Raw genomic sequence first — 27,946 nt, 5'->3', positions numbered from 1 at the left:
GGCTTCATGAAGCAGTGTTTAGTTCAGTGATGAGTGCTAGATATTGTTGAATAAAGTCGTTAGTTAGTTTTTCTCGTCGCTTCATAAAATTAAGGTTAAACCATTGTAGTCACATGAACTGTTTTAAATATATTTTTACCTTTCTGGGCGTTTGAAAGTCTAAGTTAACTTGCTCTCAATGCAGGCCTCACGAGCCATTGGATTTTATCAAAAATATCTTAATTTGTGTTCCGAAGATGAGCGAAGTTCTTAAGGGTGTGGAACGACATGAGGGGGAGTAATAAATGACAGAATTTTCATTTTTGGGAGAACTAACCCTTTAACCCCACCCCTAATCCTAATACCAATACTAGGGGGGTAATAATTCTGAATTACGAATATTGACGAATATATATGAAAAAATAGACAGTGGTCTCCTTACACGCAGGCTCAGAACACACATACTGGTTGACAGTCAGCTGTAGTTCTCTGTGTGTTCACATGCAGTTTTTTAGCCCTAAGGCAGGCGACGTGAGGCGATAACACAGTCAGCTTTTATTAGTGCTAGTTCTTTGGTGGCGGTTTGGTGTGTCCCTACTCTCTACCCTAATACATCAAAGCAATAATTGCTTTTTAACTGACTTTTCCCACTACATTTTCAAAAGTCAAATGATAGTCTAAAAGACCATTTTGTCAACTAATTTTTTTACTGACTTTTTTACAAAATGTGTAGCTACTGTGTTTGGCTTCTGTATGGTAGTATAGATACAATCCCCATGAGATATGTTATCTATAGGAGGCTTTAAAATATTATTTTTTAGCAGAAATATGTGCTAAATCATGGCCAACAAGCCAGCAGATCTAATTGTCTGGTAAATGTTAACTGACAATTATAGATGCTTGTAGTATGAATTTTATATGGATGATTTATCATTATACAATAACAAACATGCCTTAGTTCTTGATCTTTTTTTTTTTTAAATATTCTAGCACATCCAAATTTTATCTGAAGATGATTTATTTATTTCTCTCACTCAATAAACAGCTTTGTCTTCCAAGATTCACAAACCAAAGGTTGTCCACATGAGAGCGCCTCTTCATTGCTTTATCAAAGAAGCTGCTTCATCTGCAATAATGATGTTCTTTGAGCATTACTTTTTGATATGGAAAACAGGAATTATGTAGACAGGCCCTGGGCGGAATGAGATAAAAAAAATAAAATAAAAAAAAACTGACCAAGCCGTGGAATAATTACTCTGTGAAAAAGGAAGGTTCCTTTTATGTATTTTATTGTTTTCTTGGTTTTTTTTGTACAAAAGAGCAAATTTGGCATACAGAGATACATTCACTTGTCACAGTATTGTTGTTGCTTTGTTTTTTAATGCAAGCTCAAACATTTCAAGGATGGCGTTAGAATATACGAAAAAGCACACCCTCTTTCTCTTAACAAAAGATACGCTCTCCGACGTAACGTTGTATGCTTTAATTCTTTCTATTTTGTTCCTAAAGAGAACTAATCCCACACAAAGTGTCGACAAGAGCCCAAAATAAGTAATTCTATGAATAGAAAAAACAGGGAAAAAATACTAGCATGCAAATGCAACTTTTGTCAATAAGCTTCGAGAACTTTGAACGAGGAGAATGGCTTTACAAAGTGATAGTCCAGATTGCCACAGTGAGGACACTGCTGTACATTGCTGTACTCGGAGAAATACTGCATGCCCACACGTACGTCTATAACGGGTTTCCCACAATGCTTGCAGTTGAGCCGTGCCTAGGCAGACAGAGAGTAGTGACATTTTACTTATATATATATATATATATATATATATATATATATATATATTAATATATATATATATATAAAATATAAAATTATATGTTATATAGTTTATGAGCACTAACAGATTCATTACCTGGCAGCACGGCGATGCAGCCAGTATGTCGTATGTGTACATTGTGCCCAGCTGGTGCCAGCTTCCATCCCACCTAGACTTGCACTTTATACACACGATTTTGTGTACTCCTTCCAGGCAGTCCACACAGATGGCATAAAGGTGCATCAGCCTCCCTTTAGAACATAAACAGAAAACCTTTTAAAATTGCAATTAGCCTCTAATTCATGAAAATATATTCTAATAGGGATTTAATGGTATGCCATGATCAAAGCATTATTATCTGTCACAGCTGCTTTGCTTCTTTATTACAAGAAGAAAAGGATTAGTTTTTATTCCCAATCAACTTAATTTATGTATTCGGTACTTTGCCTCAAAATGTCTTTGTTTTAGTCTTCAGCAACAGTCGCAATTAATTCTCAAATGCTATACTTGAGTTGTTTTTGCTATGGTAAAATTATTATCATGCAAAGTTTGTCAACTGGTTTTTGCTGTTCTTGCTATTTTATCAGAAATGAATGGTGTAAATGCAATGCAATCTTTTCTAACCAGGGAAAAAGAGACAGATTCAACAAAAATAATGTGAACCAATACCAAAAACAAGGCAATAACTGATATTTTTTTTAAAGAATATTGATGATATCATTACTACGAATAAATCAGTACTACATGTTTGTCTGTCAAATTTGTTATGGTTGATAACCAATAAATGGACAATATTAAAATTCTATAATTTTTTCAGTCAAATATTTTATAAGCTACAATTGAATTTAGGCATCACAAAATTATGAAAATGAATATTCATCTCAAAACACATTTAGCAGTGTTACTAAATTATTAGTGTTTTTAAAGATTAACTTTGAGTTTTAGATGATGGCAAAGGTAATCTAAATGTAAAAAATAGGATAAGTGAGCATGAACCATTTAATATGTAATAACAGCCTGGTAAAATAAAAAATAAAAAATCTCCAAATATCATCCAGTAACCGATATGGTACTCATAAATCATGTGTCCCTAATTTATATTTTTACTTAACATAATTACATTTTTTAATGCAAAAAAATCACAAAAATCTAGTCTTTCATTGAAGTAAAAAAAAAAAATGAAAGTGCGGGATTCTCATTATGAAATACTGTTTTTCTCCAAAACACATTGGTTAGAATTATTAATTATTTAAATATAAAATGTCATAAATGACATAAAATTATCTTAAGCATTGATGATATTGAAGTGACTGCACAACGAAGTTTGGAGACACTGAAAATGTGAAAAGAAACTTGTTTAATGAAATTTTAATTGAATATAAACAGAATTAAAGTTCAATTTAATTCTATAAAACATTGTTATTTATGAATGAAGCCATTTAGATTACTAAAGATATTCTTTGCTGTGCAAGCTTATGGGTTTATGGGACACTAATGAATAATAACAAAGTCCCCCTGTGGTGAAAATCAGGTTTTTAAAGTTGTTTATATGTGTGTGGTGTTTTTAATATGCTTTAAGACAACCATGTGTAAATTAATAAGTCAACACAATTGCCGAGTATTTTCTCTCTAAAACTGCTGTGATCTAAAAAGAGTTTTAAAAATGCGGTTAGAAATTGCTGGTGTTTCTGACGTCACAAACTACCTTGTAACCAATCACGTCAAAGTGCTGGCGGGGTTTAGCATATCATTAACTATGACCGCTCTGAAACAGAGAAGTCTCAAGAGAAGCCAGGTTATCCCGGTATATTTTTCTCTTGATAAAAAAAAAAATCGGGTAGATTTAGCAGCGTTTACCTCAGTAAGTTGACCGAGTGGATCTCTGAGCTCGTGTGTGCGAGTGGAGGCGGAGCTAATTAGCATATTCATAGATCTGCATATACTAAATGAAGCAAGCGTGTAGAGTTACATTCAAGCTATTTTAAGGCACAAATTTTTTTTTTTTTTTTTAAATGTCACTTTGGTAATCCAAGATTACTTTTATGGAATAAAACTACAGGGGGACTTTAACATTTTCCACTCTAATATTTTGAAGAGAAACACACCTTTTTGAGTATGAATAGTGGATTCACTCACCTTGTAAATGGCAAGGTACATCATACTCGATCTCATCATGGCGTGAAGGGCTCAGAAACAGCGTTCCATCCACTAAAGGGAACTGCTCAAAGATGGGCAGGGTGTGATGGCAAAGGGCACAGTTCACCACATTGCGGTGACTCGCACTGAGTGCAGAGAGTATAAACTTCCTGAGATCCTCTCCCTGCCCGGCTTGGGCATCGTCCTCCATTCGCACATGATAAGTGTTGAGCTTGTGTCGGGGAATGTGTGTGAGCAGCTCTGAAAGATCCAGCCTCCTCAGGAACTGCACAGGGTTGTCTCCAGGAGAAAGCCGAGGGAGGCACATGTTGGCGGCTCCCTGCTCAAAGTGAGCCCCACGTGCCACCCCACCTCCGGACAGCAAATGCTTCCTGTGGCCTTCTGTATGAACCGCGTTCTTTAGAAACTCGCCCAGGTGCCTCGAGCTACGCGGGCCACCGAGGGACTGGGGGGGAAAGGAGGCGAAGCCTGACGGGGGGGACTGAGTGGGGGATTCGCATGGGGAGCGGAGCCCGTGGGAAACCCCACCGACGGCATTGGGAGGACCGGCGTGACATCTCTCCTGGGAGTTCTGCCAATCTGCCGATTGTCTGCGAGACAGTTCCTGACTGGAGCCACGGTGAGCTAACTTATGGCTTGCAGATGATTTCCCTTTCTTAGGCTCATCGGCAGCTTCCGGCCCCCCTCCGCCGCAAGCACCACCTACAGAGGAGGCACCACTGCTGGGCTTCCCGCTCCCTTTCTCTGGCAGCTTTTTCTTGCGCTCGTCCTGCATGCGTTTCACCTGGTACCAGTCAGTGTCTTTTTTCAGGTGTCCCTGGCCGCAGCGACAGGAGCAGAAGCGGAAGGCTAAATCGTAGCCCTTTTTGGTCCACATGTTCTGTCGGCACTGCTTCTCGTTCCAGCTGCGGGCCCGGCCGATGCAGTTGAACTGCACTAGGATGCTGCTCTCCCACTCATAGAAGCATTGCAGGTGCATCCAATTGCCGTAGGGGCAGAGTTCACTGTTGCACACCACACGCTGGTAGTCGTCCTTCTCAAGGTCAACGGGACGGCCCAGACTGCACACTAATGGGGTGGCACATGTGGCCTCTGCCAAACACAATGGAGATTTTATTAACTTAATCTTAATGCAATGGAATAGCTCACATACACATTACACTTCTTTCATCATTTACACACTCTTATGACTTTCTTTCTTCAGTGGAACAGAAAAAGAGATGTTAGAATTATTTGCTTTCATTGCAGGTGAAGAAAAGATGCAATGAAAGTAATTGGTGACAGAGCCTAACATCTTTTTTTTGTACTCCAGGAAGGAGCTTAGAACAACATGAGGGTGAGGAAATGATGCCAGAACTTATATTTCTGGATGATCTGTTGCTTTACGGGAAAATATCTTTAATGCAGATTACTACGGCTTATGTTATGCACAAAATAAATAGATATTTTTAAATTACATTTGGTTAATGTATTGTACTGTAATGACAGAATTAATAAATAAACCTGAAAAAAAAAATTCACAACATTTATTAAGGGACATCTACAGTATTTATAGACTGCATTCAAGCAGCGTCACTGGCAGAATTCAATGTCAGTGCATTCAATACATCATTTCTATTTATAATAACTCTGTGGGTGCAAATCCCACTCAAAAAGAAAAAATATTGCGCAACATTCCTGTGAATGAAGTTGAAGTGTGTATGTGTGTGTCTCATGAGAGACAATTATACAACATTTGATTGTACAGCAGCATTTCAAGAGTTTGAATCACAACATTTTTAAGTGTTCACTACCTTTCAAACCAGACTAGTTAGGCATAAAGTGAAATAATTGTTTTCTCTCATTAACTGAAGCAATTGTTTGAATTCAGCTGCAGAAAAGAGCATGTTGTTGTTTTCTCTAGCTCAGTGATCGCTCTTGAGTGGGTTTCTCTCACTAGTGTGCGCGCCTTATTAAAATTAAAACTTTAAAAATTACTTAAAGAACGTTTGAGCACATATGGAAAAGCCCTGTTGCTCGGCTCCTCTTACAGATTATGACACAAAAAAGTTTTTTTTAACGATTTTTGTTTGTTGAAGACATACAAACTAACAATTTGTCTGAAACGTATTTGAGTTACTTATAAAAAAAATAAATAAAAAAAATTATGAATAAAATATATCCTGCTGTATTACTAAATATGAAAGGGCTTTGATTACCAGCGCCCTTACATTCCATTATTCATAGCTGTCAATCAAAGCTAGAACACCACTTCCATTACCTCAGGAGCCAAAGCCATACAATGCATTATTAAACACTCTAACTGCACATCATAACGGTGATATGACATGCCATTACACGACATACACACAACATTTGGTCACATGCAACTCCATGCCAAGTGCATCTACCCTTGAACAAGGCCTACACAACCACCTTACAGTGCAGGACGATAAGTGAGAGCACTGAAATCTCCAGGCAATGTCGTAACAATTCTGATGACACGCACACAAAACAAGTTGCTGCAAGTGAGAGAACATTAGAAGGAAGGTAACGCGCGCGCACTTTCAGGGAAACGTACCGTCTGATAGAACATTCACTGAAGTGACGTTCTTACCGCTTCTGTTGTCGCTCGGCGGACCCGCTGTCGCTCCAGTCAACACCGAGGCAGTTCCTCCTGTAACCGCAGACGCAGAGGCTCCATTTTCTTGCTCGTCTCCGCTACTATTCGTGCGTTTATTTCTCTTCCCCTTGTTGCTTTTTTGGTTGGGCATAATGGAGCGCTCAGTATGAATGCAGCCTGTCAGCGACCGCCACCGAGCATTTCTGCGGATATCATGTCGAGGGTGCTTGACGAATCCACTGCGAATATTAATGCACGGTGGATGCAGATCTTACAGTTCGATCATCATCCTCCAGATTTGTGCAGGCAGTCTTGACAGCAGAGGTACACCATGAAGAAGGCGTGTCCCTCTCTTGTTTTGATTCCTGCTCTGAAGAGAGAATGTTCCTCTGGCCCCGCCTCCATCTCTGATCCAGACCTAGAGCTCGGAGTTATTAATAGCACAGACTGAGGGAGTCCCGAGCAAATCATCGACACATTGCTAAAATTATTAGAAAAACAAAAATGCTTTGCCACATATGTGATGTATATGCTGTTTGAGCTGTTATCTTAATTTTGCAGGTCAAGGTTAAATCAAGGTTCTAATTAGAACCTAAAATATTCTTTTCTCAGTTTGATGCCATTAGAGAAGTTCTACAAAGAACCTGTTAAAGAACCCAGAAATGGTTCTCCAAAGATGTAGACTATAAAAAAAATGGTGCGTGCTATATAGTACTAAAAGTGGTTCTTTGGCTCGTAATCATAGGGGAACCACTTTAAGTGCTGTATAGCAGCAAATCTTGGTGCTTCAGTGGTTCTTCACTGGTTCTTTGAGATGACTGAGGTGCTATATAGCACCGCTAACGTATACAGAACCCGTTAAGCCCCTGTATGGTTCTTCAGTGGTTCTTTGGGGTGGTTGAGGTGCTATATAGCAGTGAATGGACCCCCGTCATATTTAGAAGGACCCCAGAATAATTTTGACTTGTTGGTATCATTAATGTCTTTGTGATGACCAAATGCAATCAAGTATAATTTACGTTAATTGACTTGTCCAATATTCAGTCATATCGTCAGTTATATTATACATATATCATCTTCTTCTTTTATGGAAAAATATCACAATATTCATATATTTTATAAGGACCCCTGGCATTTGAGAAACACTGGTATATAGCACCACTGCTGTACAAAGAACCTGTTAAAGGAATAGTCCACTTTCAAATACATTTTTTTCTGATAATTTACTCACCCCCATGTCATCCAAGATGTTCATGTCCTTCTTTCTTCAGTCAAAAAGAAATGAAGGTTTTTGATGAAAACATTCCAGGATTATTCTCCTTATAGTGGACTTCAATGGCCTCCAAACGGTTGAAGGTCAAAATTACAGTTTCAGTGCAGCTTCAAAGGGCTTTAAACGATACCAGATGAGGAATAAGGGTCTTATCTAGCGAAACGATCAGTCATTTTCGAATTTTTTTTAAATGTATATGCTTTATATAAACAAATGATCGCCTTTAAGTTCTTCCGCTTTCTGTATTCTTCAAAAAGTTTATGCTGTATGTCCTACGGCTTCCCTATTCTACTTACGGAAAAAATGACGAATAGGGAAGGCGTAGGACATACAGCATAAACTTTTTGAAGAATACAGAAAGCGGAAGAACTTAAAGGCGATCATTTGTTTATATAAAGCATATACATTTACATTTTTTTCAAAAATGACCGATCGTTTCACTACTTAAGACCCTTATCCCTCGTCTGCTATAGTTTAAAGCCCTTTGAAGCTGCACTTCTTTTCGACTGAAGAAAGAAAGACATGAACATTTTGGATGACATGGGGGTGAGTAAATTATCAGGAAAATTTTATTTGAAAGTGGACTAATCGCCCCTTTAAAGGTTCTTTACGAGCCAAACAACCACTGTTGGTGCTGTTTAGCACCATTTTTGTTGAAGAAATAAAATGCAATATGGCACCTCTTATGGGTTCTACATAGCACAATTTGACAAAGGCGCTGTAGAGATCCTTTAAAGATATGGTGGTACATAGCACCAAAAGTGGTTCCCCTATATGATTATGAGCCAAGAACCACTTTTAGTGCTATATAGCACCTTTTTTTAGAGTGTACCACAAGGAACCTTGTTGAAAGATAAACTAGTGCTTTAAATATGCCAAAAATAGAACTATTTCAAGTCCTACAAAGAACCATTTTAGGTGAAAATGACTTTGAATTAAAAATTCAAAATCAGATCTCTAAAAGTCCATTTTAGCTTGGCTCATTTATTTTAAAGTTAAAAACAGCTTTTAATTCCACCATTCAGGTCTATAATTTAGTACTGGCCATTAATTTGAAAGATAAAGTGTCTTAAATACAGTTCATATTTATATGACAGAGTTTATTGCACTTTTAAATAAACTATCTCCAGCCATTCCCAAAGCAGATGAAGCATCACAAGATAGAAATCAAATACAGCAACACAATCCATATACATATTACAAATTGGAAAATGTTGAGGTATATATATATATATATAGAAAGCTTATTCTATTGTCAATTTTATTATTTTTCCCCACTGTCATGATCCAGGTGATGATCCAGTACATAATTTTAAACATACTCTCTATTTAATCATTGATGAAGTCTCTGCATCCGAAATCCCATTCTTCCCTGCTATATAGTTGGTATGTGACAAAATAAGTATGTCCAAATTCACATAAAAGAGTAGGCAAACTTATTCTGATTCAGACAGATTCTGAATTGTGCATCCAGTGGACACTTTACTATCCCATAAGGCCATGGGAGAGGATTTGTGAATGGCAACTGACGCTGATAGGCCATGTGACATGGCCAATGTAGTATAGATTACATTCATACTACAGACATTCATGTTATATAGAACATACATTTTTAGCTGTTGCGAAGTAATTCATTATTCCAAATAAGTAGCTGAGTATGCGATTTTTGGACAGCATTTCCTATTACTGCTCATGTTAAGAACTTCCTGAGCTTAAAATGGCACAAACTGCACCATTAGGAGTCCTATGTGACATTTGTACAGACATAGAGCAAGAATAGCACAAGTAAAATGTGGAGATGTTTTCACAAGAGCTTTATAAAACAATATCACCCCGAACAACAGTTCAGATGATTTGTCAAACTTGATTCATTTTTATAACATTTAATTCCAGAAAATCATACAGCAGATAATTCATTTATCAGCCTTGGACATGTTTTGGCACAAATAACTTGAATGAATATGCATGAAATCAGTAATTTCACAGTAATGATACAGCAAAACAAACAATCTCATGATTACGGTAGTCATACACTCTTAAAAAATAAAGTTTTTTTTATTGGTTTTGATGGTTCCATGAAGAACCTTTGACATCCACGGAAACTTTCTATTCCACAAAAGGTTCAAATGCTTCATTTAAAGTACTGTATACGGAAAGGTTCTTTGGGGAACAAAATATGGTTTTGCATCGCTGCAAAAACACCCTTTTGAAACCTTTATTTTTAAGAGTGTAGGCAGAACTGGATGATCTATAAAAATGATATTATCTAGTGTGAATATTCATTTCTATTAAGTTGAAAACAATGTTTGATTAATTCATTCAAAGTCCCAGAAACATGATCATGCACACTATAACTGTTCTGATATATTTTAATGGTATGGCTGTGTTTTGAGCTGTCTGAACAGGGACGATTGCTACTTTTCAAAAAAACTTTGTGTGCAAATCACTCCCCTGAGAGAAAAAAATGGCTGTATAAAAATATTCCAATGCAGTATACAAAAATGTGACATTCTCAAGTATATTTCCATATCAAAATGTGGCAATGACATGTCAAAATTTTTTGTACTTTTTCAATCAAGTTTAGAAAAGACTGAAATTCAGTCCTGCAGTAATATAACATCAACATTGTCGTGAACTCCTTGCAGTAGTAGCTCCCCTTCAAACGTGATGATCTTCTTTCGCTTGGCCGCTTTCAGCGTTCCGACCAGAGCTTCAAAGAGGTTGGCACACTGGTCATCATTAAACAAGACTCCAAATTTGACAGTGGTCTTTCCATCTGAGTCTGTGAGACAGTAAGAGTGGTCAGGGTTTGCTCTAAATCATTCATTAACAACCCTGTAAGTCTCCCATTGACATTTATGTACTTGTTAAAGCACTGAGACATACAGAATCAGTGTTAGCAAACCTCAAAATAACAGCGAGAAGTATGAGGAATGGTTTGAGCTAATAGGAAAGCCAGATACCACAATGACACCTGCATTTGTATGCTGACTACCAGAAACTAAATGTACACCTAAAATCACCACTGAACAAAAATTTCTGATCATACAAGGACTTGAGGTTTCAGAATCAACAGTACAGCTCCTATTTCAATGTTTCAGTTTAAGCATTATATCTAGGCCACCAAACCAATAAGCAAATTTGTGACACTGATAACGTAAACACTTGGGTCAGATGATCATGCTGCTGACATTAATGCAAAAAGGAGACACCAAATGCTAAGACATTTTAAAATTAATGTAAATTTTTGATTCAACGTTTCACACAAATTGTAAATAATATAATTTGTAATGGAAAAAAGGCAAAAAGGTGCATTTTCACTAGTGTTCTCAGATTTTAACCCTACCAATTGTGCTTCTCAAAAATAGTACAAGACTTACTTTTATTGCCCAGTCGACGAATCTCATCAATGAGCAGCGTAACTTCATGTTCCACATTCATTTTTGTCACTGAAATTATACGTGCATGTTAATATTGTGAAGGCCTTACTTTTGCTACTCAATGTATACTGTATTACTCACAGAGGTGTAAAGTACTTGAGTAAATGTAATTAGTTACTGTACTTGAGTATCTTTTTGGCTACTTTGTAGTTGTACTGAGTATCAAAGATATTGGCAACTTTTACTCTCTAGTGACTACATTTTTTAGCAACTAAATGTACTTTTTACTCCACTACATTTGTGATGAGTAATGCAATTACAAATGACGTTTTTTCATGGCAGCTAACTTTTCTGCAGCAGTTTGTTTCTGATATATAGAAGCGATATCACCATCTAAGGGCATTGAAGGTACTTTATCTTGTGCATTTTGCCTTTACTCACCCAAAACTTGTCAACAAGGACACTTCACGTGAATGTGAGTGCATTAGCAGGTAGTTTCTGACCGCAGATGTTTGATTTATTAGATGAGGAAATGACTGCAGCTGGTGATGAGGCTCAAACCAGCACATATGGTGCGTTCAAGTCCTCTTGGGAAGTTCGTATTTACGAGGTGGGAAGTCGTGTGTACGACGGTAGGTGCGTTCAAGTCACTTTCCTCGGAGTATAATGGCGGTGTGCCTTCTCTAAATGAATTACACAAAATAACACTTGTGTGCATTAGTTGTATGTTGCTTTTTATGTTTTTTAATTCATTTATGAAGCCATTGTAAACTTTATTGTTACATATTACATTTTTATACTGTGATGCTATCATATTTTTAGCTGGGAATCAGCTTACTTCGTTGTAAATAGAAAAGCCTGACAATGTCACTGCTAAATACCTGCAGGTATTGTGGTATTTCGCTATGTTTCTGACTGACACGCCCCCAACTCGTACAGATCGGAGCTTAAAGAAAATTACGAGCTTCCCACTGGTATTTACGACATTATGGTGGCGTTCATGTCGGTTCTGCTCGTAAATACGATCTTTCCGACATGACTTGAACGCACCAATACAGTAGACTTTGACTATTTAATTTTACTTAACATTGTTTTATTTATCCGCTATATTGACAAGACCATTTTGAAGAATATTGGTTTACTTTCTGTGCACTTGAGCTCAACTGAGACTTGAGAGTTTGTAGATGTTTAAGAGGCTGCTGTGTCAACCTTGATTTATTGCAATATTGAGGAGTTCAGTTTTATTTTGATTTTAGAAAATAAACTTGATTTCTCATCTTACAAATCAATTGTTTCTTATTTTCACTGGCATGTCTCTCAGGACCAGTGCGTCTATGAGCCAACATTCAGCATGAGTAAAATACTGTTAAACTCAGATACTTTAAGACTTTTACTCAAGTTGTATTGGAATTGGTTACTTGTAACTTGTAGTAGAGTCATTTTTGATGTAAGGTATCAGTACTTTTACTCAAGTATGGTTTTCAGGTACTCTTTACACCTCTGATTACTCATAAATTGGTATTAAGTCATTGAAAGACTTTATAATGAGATTCCTGTAGCCTATCTTAGAGTCTGGTATAATAAGTGATTTATTGCGTCCTGATAACAACAAACCTGCTTGATAAAAATCTTAAACTGATTTAGACATGTTCTATTCACTATTTATTTAGCGCCCTCTCTGGACGAGTTGAGAACTGCAACGCCGCACCCTACCGGCTTATTGCAGATGCAGAATATAAAGACTATAATTACTCGTCACGTTGAATTTTGATTAAGAAAATAATACGTGTGGCCTGTATGATTAATACCATACCGCGGGTTAAACATAATGAAGCATAATTAATAAACGGCTGGACGGCTTTCACCGCTGAGCACGAGGATTAGCCTATCATTTGATCAGGCAATGCGGAAGTGAGAATCTTAACACGGAAAGTGAAAGAAATGTGTGAACAATTGGATTGAAGCATTTTGTGAATGACACAGAATTTGAATTCGATCATCACACAGATTTAAATCCCTGAAATACACATAAATAAACAAACAAACACTTTTTATGTGCGTAAAAGGCACTCACACCGCATTAAAGAGGTTTACATATAGATTCTGGGTTATTAAATCCATAACTTGTATTCTAAACGTATTCGTTTAAATTATTAATGTACACCATAAAACATTTCAAAGTAGTTATATGTTCAGCCTACTTACCTCTGTGGTGGTTTTGTTGCCGCCGCTCTGTAGACTATAGGCTGATTGAAATGAGAAGCACAACCATAGATGGCTTTGTGTGTGACGTCACATCAAACAGCCCTCTTTAGATTAACCCAGTTACAGTCATTTGTTAACCTGCAGTGAATTTTGGATACATTTGGAATGGCAGAACCCAATTTGTATGTCGCTTGGATGCCAAACCTCAACAAGCTGTACCATTTTTAAGAGTTTCTGCACGTGAGGATTTTGATGCTACCTGCTTATGTAAAACATGTCGACATTAAAAGTAGTCTACACATAATAGATTAAACGGCTGCTTTAATTGACATCTGTAATTCTAATAATTAATTCTTTGTTCTATAGCTTGTTTATGCAACTATATAAAACAGTTTGCAACTAGATGCAAATGTTATTAAATGAAGAAATTATTATTATTATTATAGATAATTTAGATGAATAAAAATACGAGGAGCACTCAACAGTTTATTTATTTTAATTTAATAGACATTTCCATGAAAATGTTTGTCCAGCCATACATTTTTGAACTGTGTATGACATTTCATTTACAAGACACCAGATGGCAGTAAAAAGCAATTTATCGATGCTACTGCTATTACAGTGACGTTTTGAAGACGAAGAATAATTATTTTTATGTATTCGACAATTCAACTTTAATATATTAAAATATATAGAAAAAATTAGATAGATAGATAGATAGATAGATAGATAGAGTGCAAATGTTTTCTCTAATAGTATTTAAATATTAATATTCATGCTGCCTAAAAGCGCATGCGTACGAAAATCACGGGCGGGCTTACGCTAGGAGCTTGTCTTACGCATGGTCTTACGTCTGTTTGTCGACGCCCCTTTGATTTGGGAAATGTGGTTTTAGGTGCATGACGCTTCTTTTGTAGTTTATAACGTATTACGCAAGAGGGTCGTGAACTACACCGACCAACCGGCTTGGTTAAAACACGCCTTCGCCTCTCATTAAAGGTAAACAATGTAAACATTTTAATCGTATGCACTCCATGCTTGTGGTTCTTTTGGAAAAATTGATGTAGAATTAATTTCTTTTTTTTTCTCCAGTGGGAATCGGAGGACACCTGCAATGCATCCTGTACAAGAAAATTCGCGGTGGCCCCGAGTATCAAAGTTCACTCTGTCAGCATGTGCAGCAACTGTTGCAGAATTAGGTAGATACACATGCTTTGTAGTTTTTAAAATAATGCATGTATATTAAATATATATTATATTCATATTAATTAATATCTAGGCTACCTAATGTATTTAAATGATTAATATGAGTGCATTTCTCTGCGATTTGTATACAATTTGAATTTTAGTCACATTCCCTCTGGACCTTACCAAAACCAGGCTTCAGATACAGGGTGAAGGTGGTTCCCGACAGCATGGTGGAAGTGTACAGCCTCCAAAATACAGGGGCATGCTGAGCACAGCTATGGGTATAGTGCGAGAAGAGGGGCCCTTGAAATTGTGGCAAGGGGTCACACCAGCTATCTACAGACATATAGGTAAAATTACAAAGTTGTAGTCTGTAGTCTTCTCTATTGTGACTTATATCCAGTGTTGGGTAAGTCACTCTAAAAAAAGTTACTAGCTATTATCTTCAACATTGTAATTCAATTACTATCTCTAAAAAGAATTGGATTACTTATTACTTTATAAATCCCATATCAACCTCGACCAGTTGAACAATACAAGGATAGACACAAAACTGCACTTTTAATTCTTTCAAATAAACAATTGTATACAATTTTCTTGCACTGACCGAAGTGTGTACACAGAGAAGAATACATTAAAAACATACATTTTAACATGACATTTTGATGTTAAATCCACTATTGTTATACATAGAATTGTTGTATTGTCAATTTAATGCAATTACATCAGAAGTAACTAATTAAATTACAGTAAAATTAAAAGTAATCCATTACTTTACTTTTTCAAGCGAAAAGTAACCTAATTAAATTACAGTAATTAGATTACCCAACATTGCTTATATCTGAGTGAAACAACTTCTCGAACAAGAAAAATGTAGAGCGGGACTTGATTTTGTCCATTGGGAATTGACTGGATCATTGTGGCTTGCTATTGCTGTAATGTCATGTGAGTGACAGGTTGTTCCGCCAGTAAACACATCATCAGAGAAGAGAAGAGCTGTTGCTGCAAGAGGGAGGGGAAGTTATTTTGATGAAACATTATGAGGGCACATGAGTTAATTAAAAAAAGATGTACTAGGATAAATCATTTATAATAAATACTCCAATATTCCATAAAAATAAGAAACTTATTTTGGTTTTGAAATTTATTAAAGGGTTAGTTCACCCAAAAATGAAAATTCTGTAATTACTCACCCTCATGTCGTTCCACACCTGTAAGACCTTTGTTCATTTTCGGAACACAAATTAAGATATTTTTGATGAAATCCGAGAAGAATATGACTCCTCCATAGAGAGCAATATAATCAACACTTTTAAGGTCCAGAAAGGTACTAAAGACATCGTTAAAACAGCTGACGTAACTACAGTTCAGCCTTAATTTTATGAAGCAATGAGAAAACAAAACAAAAATAATGACTTTATTCAACAATATCTTCTCTTCTGTGTCATTCTCGTACGTTGTTTTTTATATCCAGCGCTTCCAGGTTCTACATCAGAACACAGACTCATTATTGGCCGGCTCCTGCGTCATGTGTCGTGCTGCTCACGTGATCAGCTTTGGCCAATACTGAGCCGGCATTCGTACGTAAACAGGGAAGCCTTCACTGTGCTTACTGTGTCACCTACATAAGGATAATGACAGGGAAGAGAAGAGATTGTTGAATAAAGTCGTTATTTTTGTGTCGTTTTTGCGCACAAAAAGTATTCTTGTCGCTTCATAAAATTAAGTTTGAACCACTGCAGTCATGTCAACTGTTTTAACGCTGTCTTTAGTACCTTTCTGGACCTCGAAAGTGGTGATTATATTGCTAAGTCATATACCTCTCGGATTTCATCAAAAATATCTTAATTTGTGTTCTGAAGATGAACTTACGGTCTTACGGGTGTGGAACAACATGAGGGTGAGTAATTAATGACAGAATTTCATTTTTGGGTGAACTAACCCTTTAACAGACTACTAAATTATATGCATGCACTGAATAAAATTCCAATGAACTTGTCTGGCAAAATAAGTGCATGTATTTGAATCCACTTCTGAACTTTGGAATTCTTCATCTTTAGTGTATTCCGGCGGCAGGATGTTGGCCTATGAACAGCTCAGGGAATCTGTCTTGGGAAGATCTGAAGATGGCATTTTTCCAGTTTGGTGAGGGAAACATTTGTGAAATTTGAATCAGGCCAGTGATAAAGTCTAAATAGATGGGATCAGCATGTGTCCTGTGATGTCCATAGGAAAGCAGTGATCGGCAGTATGATTTCAGGTGCCTTGGGCCAGTTCATCGCTAGTCCAACAGATCTAGTGAAAGTTCAAATGCAAATGGAGGGCAGGCGCCGACTAGAAGGGAAACCACCAAGGTGAGGCACAGCCGTAATTCTTGTTAAAGGGATAGTTCACCCAAAAATGAAAGTTTTGTCATTATTTACTCACCCTCAAGTTGTTCCAAACCTCTACTGAACACAAAAGAAGATATTTTGAAGATTATCTGCCAAACAGTTGATGGACCCCATTGACTTCCATAGTAATTTTTTCCATACTATGGAAGTCAGTGTGGTCTGTCAACTGTTTGGTTACCCATATTCTTCAAGAAATTCATACAGGTTTGGAACAACTTGAGGGTGAGTAAATAAATGACAGAATTTTCATTTTTGGGTGAACTATCATTTTAAATAATGTCTAAATTGCTAAACTTAAAAAGGTTCATTATTAGCATTGATGGTTCTATGAAGCAGCTTTAATATCCATATAAACTTTCCATTGCACAAAAGGTCCTTTATAGTGGAAATAGACCAAAATGTTTCTTCTATGGCATTGCTGTGAAAACACCCTTTTGGAACCTTTATTTTATGAGTGTAATCGTTCTAAATGTATGTTGTTGTTTTTTAAACTGGCAGAGTACATGGAGTTTACCATGCTTTTACAAAGATCATAGCAGAGGGAGGAATTCGAGGCCTTTGGGCAGGATGGGTTCCCAACGTTCAGAGAGCTGCCCTAGTCAATTTAGGAGGTACAGTAGTCAAGACTTCTGGAAATCTATTGTTGACAGCTACACTTTTGTGCTATATACATCAAATATTTTTCATTTCACGTTCAGATCTCATGACATATGATACAGTAAAGCATTTTCTACTGAGAAACACCTCCATACCGGACAACAGCATTTGTCATGGATTGGCAAGGTGAAATTCTGTTATTCTACTAATGTTGACATATAATAACTTCATGTTCAGCAGTTTTTTCCAAAACATTTGTATAGCATTTGCTCAGGATTGGTTGCAGCTATTATGGGAACACCAGCTGATGTTGTGAAAACTAGAGTAATGAACCAGCCACGGGATTCAAATGGACGGTTAGTTTTGTTTATTAATCAAAGCTGAATAGTAGTTAAAGGTGCCCTAGAACTTTTTTAAAAAAGATGTAATATAAGTCTAAGGTGTCCCCTGAATGTGTCTGTGAAGTTTTAGCTCAAAATACCCCATAGATTTTTTTAAATTCATTTTTTTAACTGCCTATTTTGGGGCAACATTATAAATGAGCCGATTCAGGGCTACTGGCCCTTTAATTCTCCTGCTCCACGCCCACGGATCTCGCGCTTGCCTTGAACAGTGCATAAACAAAGCTTACACAGCTAATATAACCCTCAAATGGATCTTTACAAAGTGTTCAGCATGTATGCGTCGGATTATGTGAGTATTGTATACTGTTATATTGTTTACATTGATTCTGAATGAATTTGAGGCTTTGATCCATGGCTAACGGCTAATGCTACACTGTTGGAGAGATTTATAAAGAATGAAGTTGTGTTTATGAATTATACAGACTGCAGGTGTTTAATAATGAAAATAGCGACGGCTCTCTTGTCTCCGTGAATACAGTAAGAAACAATGGTAACTTTAACCACATTTAACAGTACATTAACAACATGCTAACGAAACATTTAGAAAGACAATTTACAAATATCACTAAAAATATCATGTTATCATGGATCATGTCAGTTATTATTGCTCCATCTGCCATTTTTCGCTATTGTCCTTGCTTGCTTACCTAGTCTGATGATTCAGCTGTGCAGAGATCCAGACGTTAATACTGACTGCCCTTGTGTAATTCCTTTCATAATGTTGGGAACATGGGCTGGCATATGCAAATATTGGGGGCGTACACCCCGACTGTTACGTAACAGTCGGTGTTATGTTGAGATGCCGAGATAAATTCAATTTTTAATTCGAGGGCACCTTTAATTAAGACAGTATTTAGCTTTGTTATTATAACAACATATTTTTATCGTTCTGTTTGCAGGGGTCTTCTCTACAAGTCTTCTACTGACTGTCTTGTTCAGTCGGTGAGAAGAGAAGGATTTTTTTCCCTCTATAAAGGATTTCTACCAACTTGGTTTAGAATGGTACTATGATTTCAAATATGTTTGTTAAAGTTTCATTCTCTTTTGTTGCTATTCTAACTCTATCTTTGTTCTCAGGCTCCCTGGTCTTTGACTTTCTGGCTTACATTTGAGCAAATGAGACGAGCAATGGGCATCAGCTCGTTTTAATGATTTTAAGAGGTGGACAGAGAGTATATTTTACTTCACCCCCTTAAAGTTGGACATTCCAGTCTTCTTTTATTAGTTCTGAATTCAGCTGTATTCAGGTACACAATGCAGGACACAAATATGAGGAAGAAGTCTGTATATTTGATCACTGTATATTTTGGAGAAAATAAAGTGGCAATGCAATCATTCAAGCCTTTTTATAAAAATTTGAACCTGGCACAGAAAAAAATATTTTTAATCCACATTACTAAAGAGATGTTAGTTAATTGTTGTCAGTTTATTACCTTTCATAATCATGCAGAAAATATCAATTTAAACCAGCCTAAGTGGGTTTGCTTGTAACTAGTCTCTTCCAATCTGGAGATACTATTATAGTTTTTATTAATATTTTGAATTAGTTTTATATTTTTCCTATTTTTTACATTTACCTTTGCATCTAGGTTAAATAATGTTATTTTATTCCAGTTAACGTTTATTTACGATTATTACAGAGGATTATACCAACAAAAAATTAATTTTTGAAACATAGAGGACACTTTGACATAGAGGAATGTTTTTCTTTCTACCAAAAGGTTTTCAATTCATTATCATATTCATTATATATTAGACTAACCATGAACGCATGATTCAGAAATCCTAGTGCGGTAAAGGTAAAAACATCTTTATTAATATATGCATTTTAATATTAATGCTCAGAGTTCTCAAACAACCAGTAGAGGGCATCCAGTCAATAACTTTACCGGTAAGGAAATGAACCCGGAACATAAACAAGAACCCGCGGACTGTGTCATTTCCGCTCTGGAATTAAAATGGCAACGCAGAGTAGTGGCACATCGAGGCGTTTAGTTCAGTATGTCATCGTCCGATCAGACCTGATTCACACTTTATCATGGCCTTTAGGAGCGGTTATAACTCAAGCATGTCACGCGGCCACTGCAGCCATTCATTTACACTACAGTGACCCTGATACACAGGAATATTTGGGAGAACTGGACAGCATGCACAAAGTGGTACTGCAGGTTAGTACTGCAATTACAGCATATGCACCAAGTGTTTCTGATCCTGTACTAGCAATATATTGAAGTGTTTTATTTTTAATTATTGTTTAGAATACTTTTAAAGCCAATAACAGATTAACTTGTAAAAAAAATAAAAATGTTTATATATATAGTTAGTTATATATAAAGAAAATATTCTCTTTCTTCCCTCCACAGGCACCAGATGAGGCTTCTCTCTCCACCCTTTCCAGTACTCTATGTGAAAAAGGCATAGCTCATAAACTATGGATGGAGCAGCCAGAGAATATCCCCACATGCTTGGCTTTGAAGCCCTACCCTAAGGAGACTGTGCAGCCCTTTCTAAAAAAGTTCAAACTTTTCAAATGAATTATGCATGTATTGTACAATATAAACACAAAGACTGGTCAGAATGGCATGTGGCATTAAGAATGAACCCGCTGGAACAGCCTTACCATCACATCTTTGACTTTCGTCCACATATCTGTGTAGCAAATTGCTACTTCGTTATGCTGTTGTACCAGTATGGTGATTGATAAATATAAAATGTTTAATATCTGAAATGGAAACAATGTATTTATTCCACATATTGGGTAATAAATGTATTCAATTTAATCTATGATGGAATCTACAATAATCCTAAATGTTTTTAAAATGTACTTTGTAACAAATTAGTCGTTGAAATTAAGATTTATTGTGTATGTGCTGAAGATGGGCTAGTAATTCTGCACTGGTTTTTTAAAGGTGCCCTAGAATTAAAAATTGAATTTACCTTGGCATAGTTGAATAACAAGATTTCAGTACATGGAAATGACATACAATGAGTCTCAAACTCCATTGTTTCCTCCTCCTTATATAAATCTCATTAGTTTAAAAGACCTCCGAAGAACAGGCGAATCTCAACATAACAGTCGGGGTGTACACCCCCAATATTTGCATATGCCAGCCCATGTTCCCAACATTATGAAAGGAATTACACAAGGGCAGCCAGTATTAAAGTCTGGAGCTGCACACAGCTGAATCATCAGACTAGGTAAGCAAGCAAGAATAACAGCGAAAAATGGCAGATGGAGAAATAATAACTGACATGATCCATGATATCATATTTTTAGTGATATTTGTAAACGGTCTTTCTAAATGTTTTGTTAGCATGTTGCTAATGTACTGTTAAATGTGGTTAAAGTTACCATCGTTTATTACTGTATTCACGGAGACAAGAGAGCCGTCGCTATTTTCATTTTTAAACACTTGCAGTCTGTATAATTCATAAACAACTTCATTCTTTATAAATCTCTCCAACAGTGTGTAATGTTAGCTTTAGCCACGGAGCATAGCCTCAAACTCATTCAGAATCAAATATAAACACCCAAATAAATACTAAGCATGTCAAGCATGCATGACGAACATCTTGTAAAGATCCATTTGAGGGTTATATTAGCTGTGTGAACTTTGTTTATGCACTGTTTTATAGTCGAGAGCTCGGGGGCAGGGAGCGCGAGATTTAAAGGGGCTGCAGCCTAAATCGGTGCACAGTTAATGATGCCCCAAAATAGGCAGTTAAAAAAATTATTTAAAAAAAATCTATGGGGTATTTTAAGCTGAAACTTCAGACACATTCAGGGGACACCTTAGACTTATATTACATCCTGTAAAAAAACGTTCGATGGCACCTTTAAGGTCCATATGTTGTGTGGACGTGTAGCACGATTCTGAAGGAAGACTCTTATGAGTCGGTTCTTTTTAGTGACTCCCAAAGTTACGTAGTGAACAATGAAGCTCGATTCTCGAAAAAATGATTCTTATGAGTCGGTTCTTTTTAGTGACTCCCAAAGTTACGTAGCGAACAATGAAGCTCGATTCTCGAACAAATGATTCTTATGAGTCGGTTCTTTTTAGTGACTCCCAAAGTTACGTAGGGAACAATGAAGCTCGATTCTCGGAAAAATGATTCTTATGAGTCGGTTCTTTTTAGTGACTCACAAAGTTACGTAGCGACAAGTGAAGCTCGATTCTCGAGCGAAAGACTCTTGTGAGTCGGTTCTTTTTAGTGAATCACAAAGTTATTTCGCGACCAGCGAAGCACGATTCTGGAACAAATTCATCTTTTGAGCCGCTTCTTTTTAAGTGAATCAAATACCTACAGCGCGGCAAGTGAAACTCAATTGTCAAACAAAAGACTCTTATGAATCGGTTAATTTTAGTGAATAAAACACGAATCAGTTTTACAATTAATCTGACATATCCGAATATTGTCCGACTCACTGAACCAAGAATTGTGAACGTGTTGTTGTTCTGAAGGCTAGTGAAACCTAACTGACTGGTTGTTCATATATTGCATTTCCAAAATATTTCTGCCACAAATTCAAAAGCATCATAAAAGAAAATTACTTTAAACAGTTTAAATTCCTTTACGATTCCCATCCCTCGATATAAAGATGGCACTGGCAGTCCTTTTTTTACATGGTGCTTTATTGCAATGTGTTGCATTCTCACATTCATGGATGTTATAGAGATTTGTTAGTCAAAAGCATAATTTCCTTCAAGGTATGTATCTTCACCTTGGAAAAGCAACAAAGGGGCCATATGCACGAGGTGTGAGTGAATGTTTCTTGTTTGTCTGAGTGTATGTGTATGCGTGTGTGTGTGTGTATGTGTAAATGTATGTGTGTAAACTTCAAATCTCAGTTTGAGCAGCCACATAATTCCATGAAATGGACAAGAAAATAAGACTGATTCAGTAGATGCGAAACACAGTTTTGCAGCCTGCAGGACAATCCTACAGGTGCTGGACCCAGCATGTGACTGATTGTCTACAACGTCCTAAGAAAGGTAGGATTCTCCAGATAAACCTGGATATAGAGAAAACAAAAAAACGAACAAAATAAAAACATGACAAAACATGCAGAAGTCTCCCAGATACATCTTCATTCATAATGTCCCACACACAGCTGCAATGATACCTCTTAAGAAAAAAAAAAAAAAAAAGTTCACAAGTATTATACAAAACTGGACAAAATGAGTAAAAATGTATATATCTATATATATTTGTTTATTTATATTAATTTTACAGGTGAAAAGTGGAACCTCGCCTTGAAAGAACAAGCGCCGTTTCAGCGGAGCTACAAGCACGACTTCCCTTCACCAATACAACTAATATATCTGTATATTTATAAGGCAGCACTTACAATATGTGAAAAATCTCAGGTAAACAGTAGCTACTGTAGATGATACCATGTAGAGATGACATCTGAATGACGAGGAGAGTGTGTGGTGGTCGACGCGTAGGATTCACTACTATGACGTGAGGAAATGCAGATTGTACGAGTTTGCATAAATGGTTTTTAGCACTTGGCACTGAGCGTGCGGGGCCTGAAACGACTCTCAAAGCCTACGACGCAGACCGCGATGAACAGAAAGCAGAGTCGGATGAGGAATGTCTTCAAAAGATAAAGCCAGGAGGTCTAAAAGGACGGGGCAAAGGGGAGGTGGAGCACCTGAAGAAGATAGGCATAGTTAGATCTACGGTTCTGCAGCAGAAACAACACTCATGTAGCAAAGGCTCCGCTACCCTGCTCGTTTAAGAGATCCAATGATGAGGGCCTGACAAGCCAAGTTCTTCCTGAAGAACCTGAGAAGCGTTTTTTTGATTTTCCGTGGAAAGCGAAATGGCGTTTCACTTGGCGAAAGTACATTCAGGGGGTATTCGTTCTTTTTCGCGAACATATATTCTGATTTTGACATGGCCTCTTTCCTTGTAATTCATGTAAAGTGCAAAACTAGATTGTATTCCTTGCAAGTTCCTGGTACATTTAGGTTTTTAGTAAAAAATTCATGTAAAATACAGCAAAAGTCTTACAAAGGTCAGTATAAGAAAATCCTCATAAACAAGAAAACGTTCATCAAATGGTGAGGAGCAGTCCTCTATGCTGAAAATATGTACAAGAGGCACCTCAAATTTGGTATAAAGAATCCAGCTAAATAAAGTCAAATATCTAAGTAGAGTTGCATCAGTATGGTTTTCTCGTTTTTAGCCCGAGTAGCTCAAAACCACTTGTTTCGAACTACAAATTATGTATATCCTTGAGTTTAAAAAAACTAAATAGAGAAAAAACAGAAATATTCGTTAGCATGCATGGCTAGAATACTGCAGTCAAAGCAATAATCAGTTTTGAGTCGTGTCAGTTTTAAAACAAAAGCCAAATGCTTTTCATTTAACCTCTAAACGTGCATAGCTGGCGGTTAGAAATCGGTCTTCCTGAAAACTGTGACTAAAGTTCCTCCAGAAGAGGCATTTGCATGTTTGGTAGATCAGTAGCAACGGGGGAATGTCTGAAGATAATTCACAACCGAACATCTTCGAAAATAATCAAACCAGCTAGGGGAGGTGATGGCTAAACAATAAATTAAAAAGTGTGGAACAAAATGGTAGTGTTATAAACATGACGGGATATGGGACGCCTATTCAAGAAAAACTCAATGCTACATTTGTCCAATTGCATGAACCTTGCATATGATATGAATCTTTTAGTATCTTGAAGCTTTGGTCATTATTCCGTTCTTGTCTTAAGAGCGTTTACACATGGCAAAACTACATCAGGCAGTTGACAAACCCCACTACAACGAGCCAGCGCTGTTCTCAAACCAAGGTTCCACTTTGTCAGAGCTGTTTAAACTTTGACAACAGAGAAATTAAATAATATGGCCTTTTTTTTTTTTTTTTAAATTAACCCGTACAAAAGCCAGTCCATGCTGCTTCTCCCTCAGCAAAGTCACATTCAGCAGTCGCTAAACCATTCTCACATATAGAGCAATCTCAACACCCACAGGAAAAGTTGCAGGTATTTAAAAGAAAAAAAAAAAAGAAGAAGAAAAAAATAAAAGAAAGAAAATCAAAATCAGGACATTTGTCTGTTTTTCCATTTTAAACACCAGATATACAGTATTAATCACACACATACACGCTTTCAGACAGCCATACATATCTCAAAAAACAAAAAAACAAACAAAATGGAAGCAAGTAGTTATTACCACAAACTCGGAGCACTACATTTTTTTGATTCTGAACAGATACATATTCACATTTATCTGTTATATACACAATACTTTGATAATCCAGGTTCTGAATAGTTCTATTGTACCTTGATGTTGTGTACTGACTGTGAGAGCCGTTATAAACGAAAAAACGAAACAATAAAAACATTATTAATAGGCGCTGTTTGCTAGTTTGGTATATTTGGCATAAACACGGTAATGATGAAAGGTAGGGTTCATTAAATGAATCTTATCCACTGCATAAAAACCATTTTATCTATACAGGAATGCCTGTTCCTCAAAAAGGAGGGCAGAAATTAATAATTACGACGTCTGTGTTTTTTTCGGTCAGCCAAAAACCGACTTAAAATGTTATGTATTTGTCAATTCATCTTGCTTTTTGTAATGTCTATGTACATTTATAGCAAAAAAGTGGCTCGATCTCAACAGTACATACTGCCGGCTGAATTTTGTAGACGAATGAGGATCCGCTTTATGAAATTGTATTTTTTTTTTTTTCCCGTGAGGACAATCGAAGCTGGTGTAGCAATGGAGAAAAAGAGCCATTCTTTGTATACAGAGCACACGCACAAAGACACGGCACTTAAACTCCACGAAGTGAGTCACGAACAAAAGAACACCGTTAAAGGAGAATGAAAATACGTGAGAAGGGGAGACGGTCGCGCATGCAACGCGATTTCGAGTTGTGCTCCGATTACGTTGCACAATTTGTGAAATACTTTGTGCTCACACGGTGAGACATCGATTTCGACCACGGCAAGTCTTTGTGTCAATTTGATTTACATTTTCGATTTTCCGTTCACGTAACTAGCTTCGTTTCGATCAAATTTTTATGATTCTTAAGAGGGGCTGACTAGTGGGTAAAGGAACAAAAGTTAATGCTGATGAACAGTGTCTGACTGGGCAACAGTAGTCTCATGAGCAGTCAAAGAGCTGGAGAATGCAGCCGACGGTGCGCGAGACGACACCTCGCTCCTCCAGACGGGAGAGAGCACCTGTGGTTTTCAAGAGCATCCTTGAAACACTCAACTGAATAATGAAAATCAATGTACAATCTACATTTTTCGCACCTGTGTGCAATTGTAACATTTACCAGGGTGTTCGATAACCAATATCAATCGTAAAAATCCGAGTCTCTCTCACTTTGATGTATGAGAGCCATGAGACCCCTCTGGATGATTACTTATTAAAACAACAAAAAGTGACATTACAGATTTAGCCATTAAAAAAAAAAAAAAGAACTGGTGTTATGTTGACGCTTTCGAAAAACAAGAGTTGCTTGAAATTTGATGTTTCGTTTTAAAGGAAATTACAAAGTGTGAGCTTGTCCCAACTTTGTCCGTCTGTGCTGTGCAACAATACCAACCTGCACAACACCTCGCCGCAAACAACACTGATAGGCTGAGTTGACCCTAAGTGGCTCGTATTCACAGCTGCTGAGGGGGGAAATGTGTAGGACATTGTTAAAAAAAAAACGGTCTGCTGTTTCAAAACAGTGTTGCCAGGAAAGCCTGCGGCAGACGGATACGCGCTACAGAGCAGTCTCCCATCCTGGCCATGCTTGTTCTGAAAACGACAACAGACAAAAACAAATGAAACAAAAAAACAAAACAACAACAAACAGAACAGACTAACAAATAAAAAGAGGCGGGAAATTCCTCCCATCATCAGGCACTGCTGAGGAGAGCCTATCAGTCACAGATCCAGCTGAAACTGAGCGATACACCATGAACGTAGCAACACCATGGCAAAAACCTGCCCCAGTTTCTAATCCGACCAATCCGAGCTCAGCTGCTGCGCCGCTCTCCAAGAAGCACTGCAACGTTGGCCTGACTGACAAGGACGCGTAGCCGGCAGAAGCAGCAGGTCCTTTTTACAGACTTGGCAAATTCTGGAACGTGATCTTTTCTCCTTTTCGGAAACAGGCGTTTAAAAAGGTGACCAGGAATGAGCACTTTGTCGAACGGCTATGAAACCTCACAAGCCTGGGCCCCAGACACCGACCCTGCAGATATACTGTATAGAAACCAAAGGTGAAGAATAAAAATCTCTACATGTGGAGACAGTCAGTCCTCTGGCAGATGGTAAATGGGCGGCTCACTCGGTCAGGAGCTGCTGGAGGAGGCTCTTCTGCTGAGACTGGGCTGTGGGGGTCCCACTCGGGCCTTTCTGGGTCCCGATGGGCCCCGACTGGTTTAGGTAGGAGTCACTGCCCACCAGGTTTACCGTGCACTGGACATCAGCAAACACTTGAACCTGCTGTACCTGAGAAATAGAAAAAGACTGTGACGTATGAACTGAGAAGATTGTTTTAAAAGAAAGAAATTAATAGGATGCATTCCCCATGCATTTTTAATTAGGTGGGCATGCATGGGAAATGTTTAGACACATAACCAAACCATAATCCATACTAAAAAAAGACAAGTGTGCGCTGCAAACGCAAGCATTTTTGAAGATTGTTTCTGTTTTTTTGTCTGGCAAAATGTGATAAAATTTCAAATTGGAACCTGTACTCCAGCGATTCTGGCACCCAACAACACAACAAGTTGATATTTTAAGCTGCCAAACTAGCTGGTTTGTATCAGCCGCCTCCAGTTTTCCCCTTTCTTTTGCCTCCAGCTAACCCTGTGATGTCGGAGCTAAAAGGGTCTGTATCAATGATACTAAAATAACATTTGTCGGGTAGTTAAGCCAAATATTGTGCTCTCTCTTACAAGCTTACAAGCTTCAA

General features: G+C 37.3%; 5 protein-coding genes across 14 annotated transcripts in view; 2 read left to right on the top strand and 3 right to left on the bottom strand.

Annotated features, from left to right (window-relative positions):
* Positions 1–283: 283 nt before the first annotated feature.
* On the bottom strand, positions 284–6,968 carry heca (hdc homolog, cell cycle regulator). 2 transcript variants are annotated; one of them, XM_067383142.1, is made up of 4 exons: positions 6,517–6,968; positions 3,936–5,048; positions 1,896–2,050; positions 284–1,753 (listed from the first exon to the last, which is right to left on the bottom strand). In XM_067383142.1, exons 1-4 carry the CDS (start codon positions 6,707–6,709, stop codon positions 1,589–1,591), a joined length of 1,626 nt encoding a protein of 541 aa, XP_067239243.1. In that variant the 5' UTR covers positions 6,710–6,968; the 3' UTR covers positions 284–1,588. The 2 variants fall into 2 exon arrangements, with proteins under 2 accessions (XP_067239243.1, XP_067239244.1); XM_067383143.1 differs by having other exon boundaries at positions 6,553–6,968.
* A 1,886-nt stretch (positions 6,969–8,854) lies between these two features.
* Positions 8,855–13,506, bottom strand: abracl (ABRA C-terminal like). Its single transcript, XM_067383140.1, has 3 exons — positions 13,417–13,506; positions 11,212–11,280; positions 8,855–10,613 (listed from the first exon to the last, which is right to left on the bottom strand). Exons 2-3 carry the CDS (start codon positions 11,270–11,272, stop codon positions 10,429–10,431), a joined length of 246 nt encoding a protein of 81 aa, XP_067239241.1. The 5' UTR covers positions 11,273–11,280; positions 13,417–13,506; the 3' UTR covers positions 8,855–10,428.
* Positions 13,507–14,381: 875 nt separating this feature from the next.
* On the top strand, positions 14,382–19,698 carry slc25a27 (solute carrier family 25 member 27). The gene is made up of 10 exons (XM_067383139.1): positions 14,382–14,415; positions 14,509–14,615; positions 14,766–14,954; positions 16,665–16,749; positions 16,836–16,958; positions 17,496–17,608; positions 17,696–17,780; positions 17,858–17,950; positions 18,898–19,000; positions 19,076–19,698. The coding sequence occupies exons 2-10, from the start codon at positions 14,531–14,533 to the stop codon at positions 19,145–19,147; spliced, it is 948 nt and encodes a 315-aa protein (XP_067239240.1). The 5' UTR covers positions 14,382–14,415; positions 14,509–14,530; the 3' UTR covers positions 19,148–19,698.
* A 173-nt stretch (positions 19,699–19,871) lies between these two features.
* ptrhd1 (peptidyl-tRNA hydrolase domain containing 1) lies at positions 19,872–21,487 on the top strand. Its single transcript, XM_067383138.1, has 2 exons — positions 19,872–20,166; positions 20,362–21,487. Exons 1-2 carry the CDS (start codon positions 19,957–19,959, stop codon positions 20,530–20,532), a joined length of 381 nt encoding a protein of 126 aa, XP_067239239.1. The 5' UTR covers positions 19,872–19,956; the 3' UTR covers positions 20,533–21,487.
* A 649-nt stretch (positions 21,488–22,136) lies between these two features.
* Positions 22,137–27,946, bottom strand: part of ncoa1 (nuclear receptor coactivator 1) — a 61,984-nt gene continuing 56,174 nt past the window's right edge. For 8 of the 9 annotated variants that reach the window (XM_067384164.1, XM_067384167.1, XM_067384163.1 and 5 more), the window contains one exon: positions 22,138–27,480. In XM_067384164.1, coding sequence (XP_067240265.1) covers positions 27,313–27,480 — 168 coding nt within the window. In that variant the 3' untranslated portion in view covers positions 22,138–27,312. Of the gene's footprint in view, positions 27,481–27,946 lie in introns of all 9 variants that reach the window. The other variant, XR_010894963.1, reaches the window with a different exon arrangement.

The sequence above is a fragment of the Chanodichthys erythropterus genome, chromosome 4 (assembly GCF_024489055.1).
Source record: "Chanodichthys erythropterus isolate Z2021 chromosome 4, ASM2448905v1, whole genome shotgun sequence".
Lineage (NCBI taxonomy): Eukaryota > Metazoa > Chordata > Actinopteri > Cypriniformes > Xenocyprididae > Chanodichthys > Chanodichthys erythropterus.
The sequence above is the reverse complement of the archived record's forward strand: the minus strand, read 5'-3'. Positions and strand labels throughout refer to the sequence as shown.

Bases quoted from the DNA above. Each gene is read 5' to 3' on its own strand.
- heca (XM_067383142.1), bottom strand. From the start codon at position 6,709: ATGCCCAACCAAAAAAGCAACAAGGGGAAGAGAAATAAACGCACGAAT. The intron at 5,049-6,516 runs GTACGTTTCCCT...TGTGTTTGGCAG, and splicing joins AGTGAATGTTCTATCAGACG to AGGCCACATGTGCCACCCCA. The intron at 1,754-1,895 runs GTAATGAATCTG...CTGTCTGCCTAG, and splicing joins CTGCATCGCCGTGCTGCCAG to GCACGGCTCAACTGCAAGCA.
- abracl (XM_067383140.1), bottom strand. From the start codon at position 11,272: ATGAATGTGGAACATGAAGTTACGCTGCTCATTGATGAGATTCGTCGA. The intron at 10,614-11,211 runs GTAAGTCTTGTA...ACTGTCTCACAG, and splicing joins TCGTCGACTGGGCAATAAAA to ACTCAGATGGAAAGACCACT.
- slc25a27 (XM_067383139.1), top strand. From the start codon at position 14,531: ATGCATCCTGTACAAGAAAATTCGCGGTGGCCCCGAGTATCAAAGTTC. The intron at 14,616-14,765 runs GTAGATACACAT...TTTGAATTTTAG, and splicing joins AGCAACTGTTGCAGAATTAG to TCACATTCCCTCTGGACCTT. The intron at 16,750-16,835 runs GTGAGGGAAACA...TGATGTCCATAG, and splicing joins GATGGCATTTTTCCAGTTTG to GAAAGCAGTGATCGGCAGTA.
- ptrhd1 (XM_067383138.1), top strand. From the start codon at position 19,957: ATGGCAACGCAGAGTAGTGGCACATCGAGGCGTTTAGTTCAGTATGTC. The intron at 20,167-20,361 runs GTTAGTACTGCA...TTCCCTCCACAG, and splicing joins TGCACAAAGTGGTACTGCAG to GCACCAGATGAGGCTTCTCT.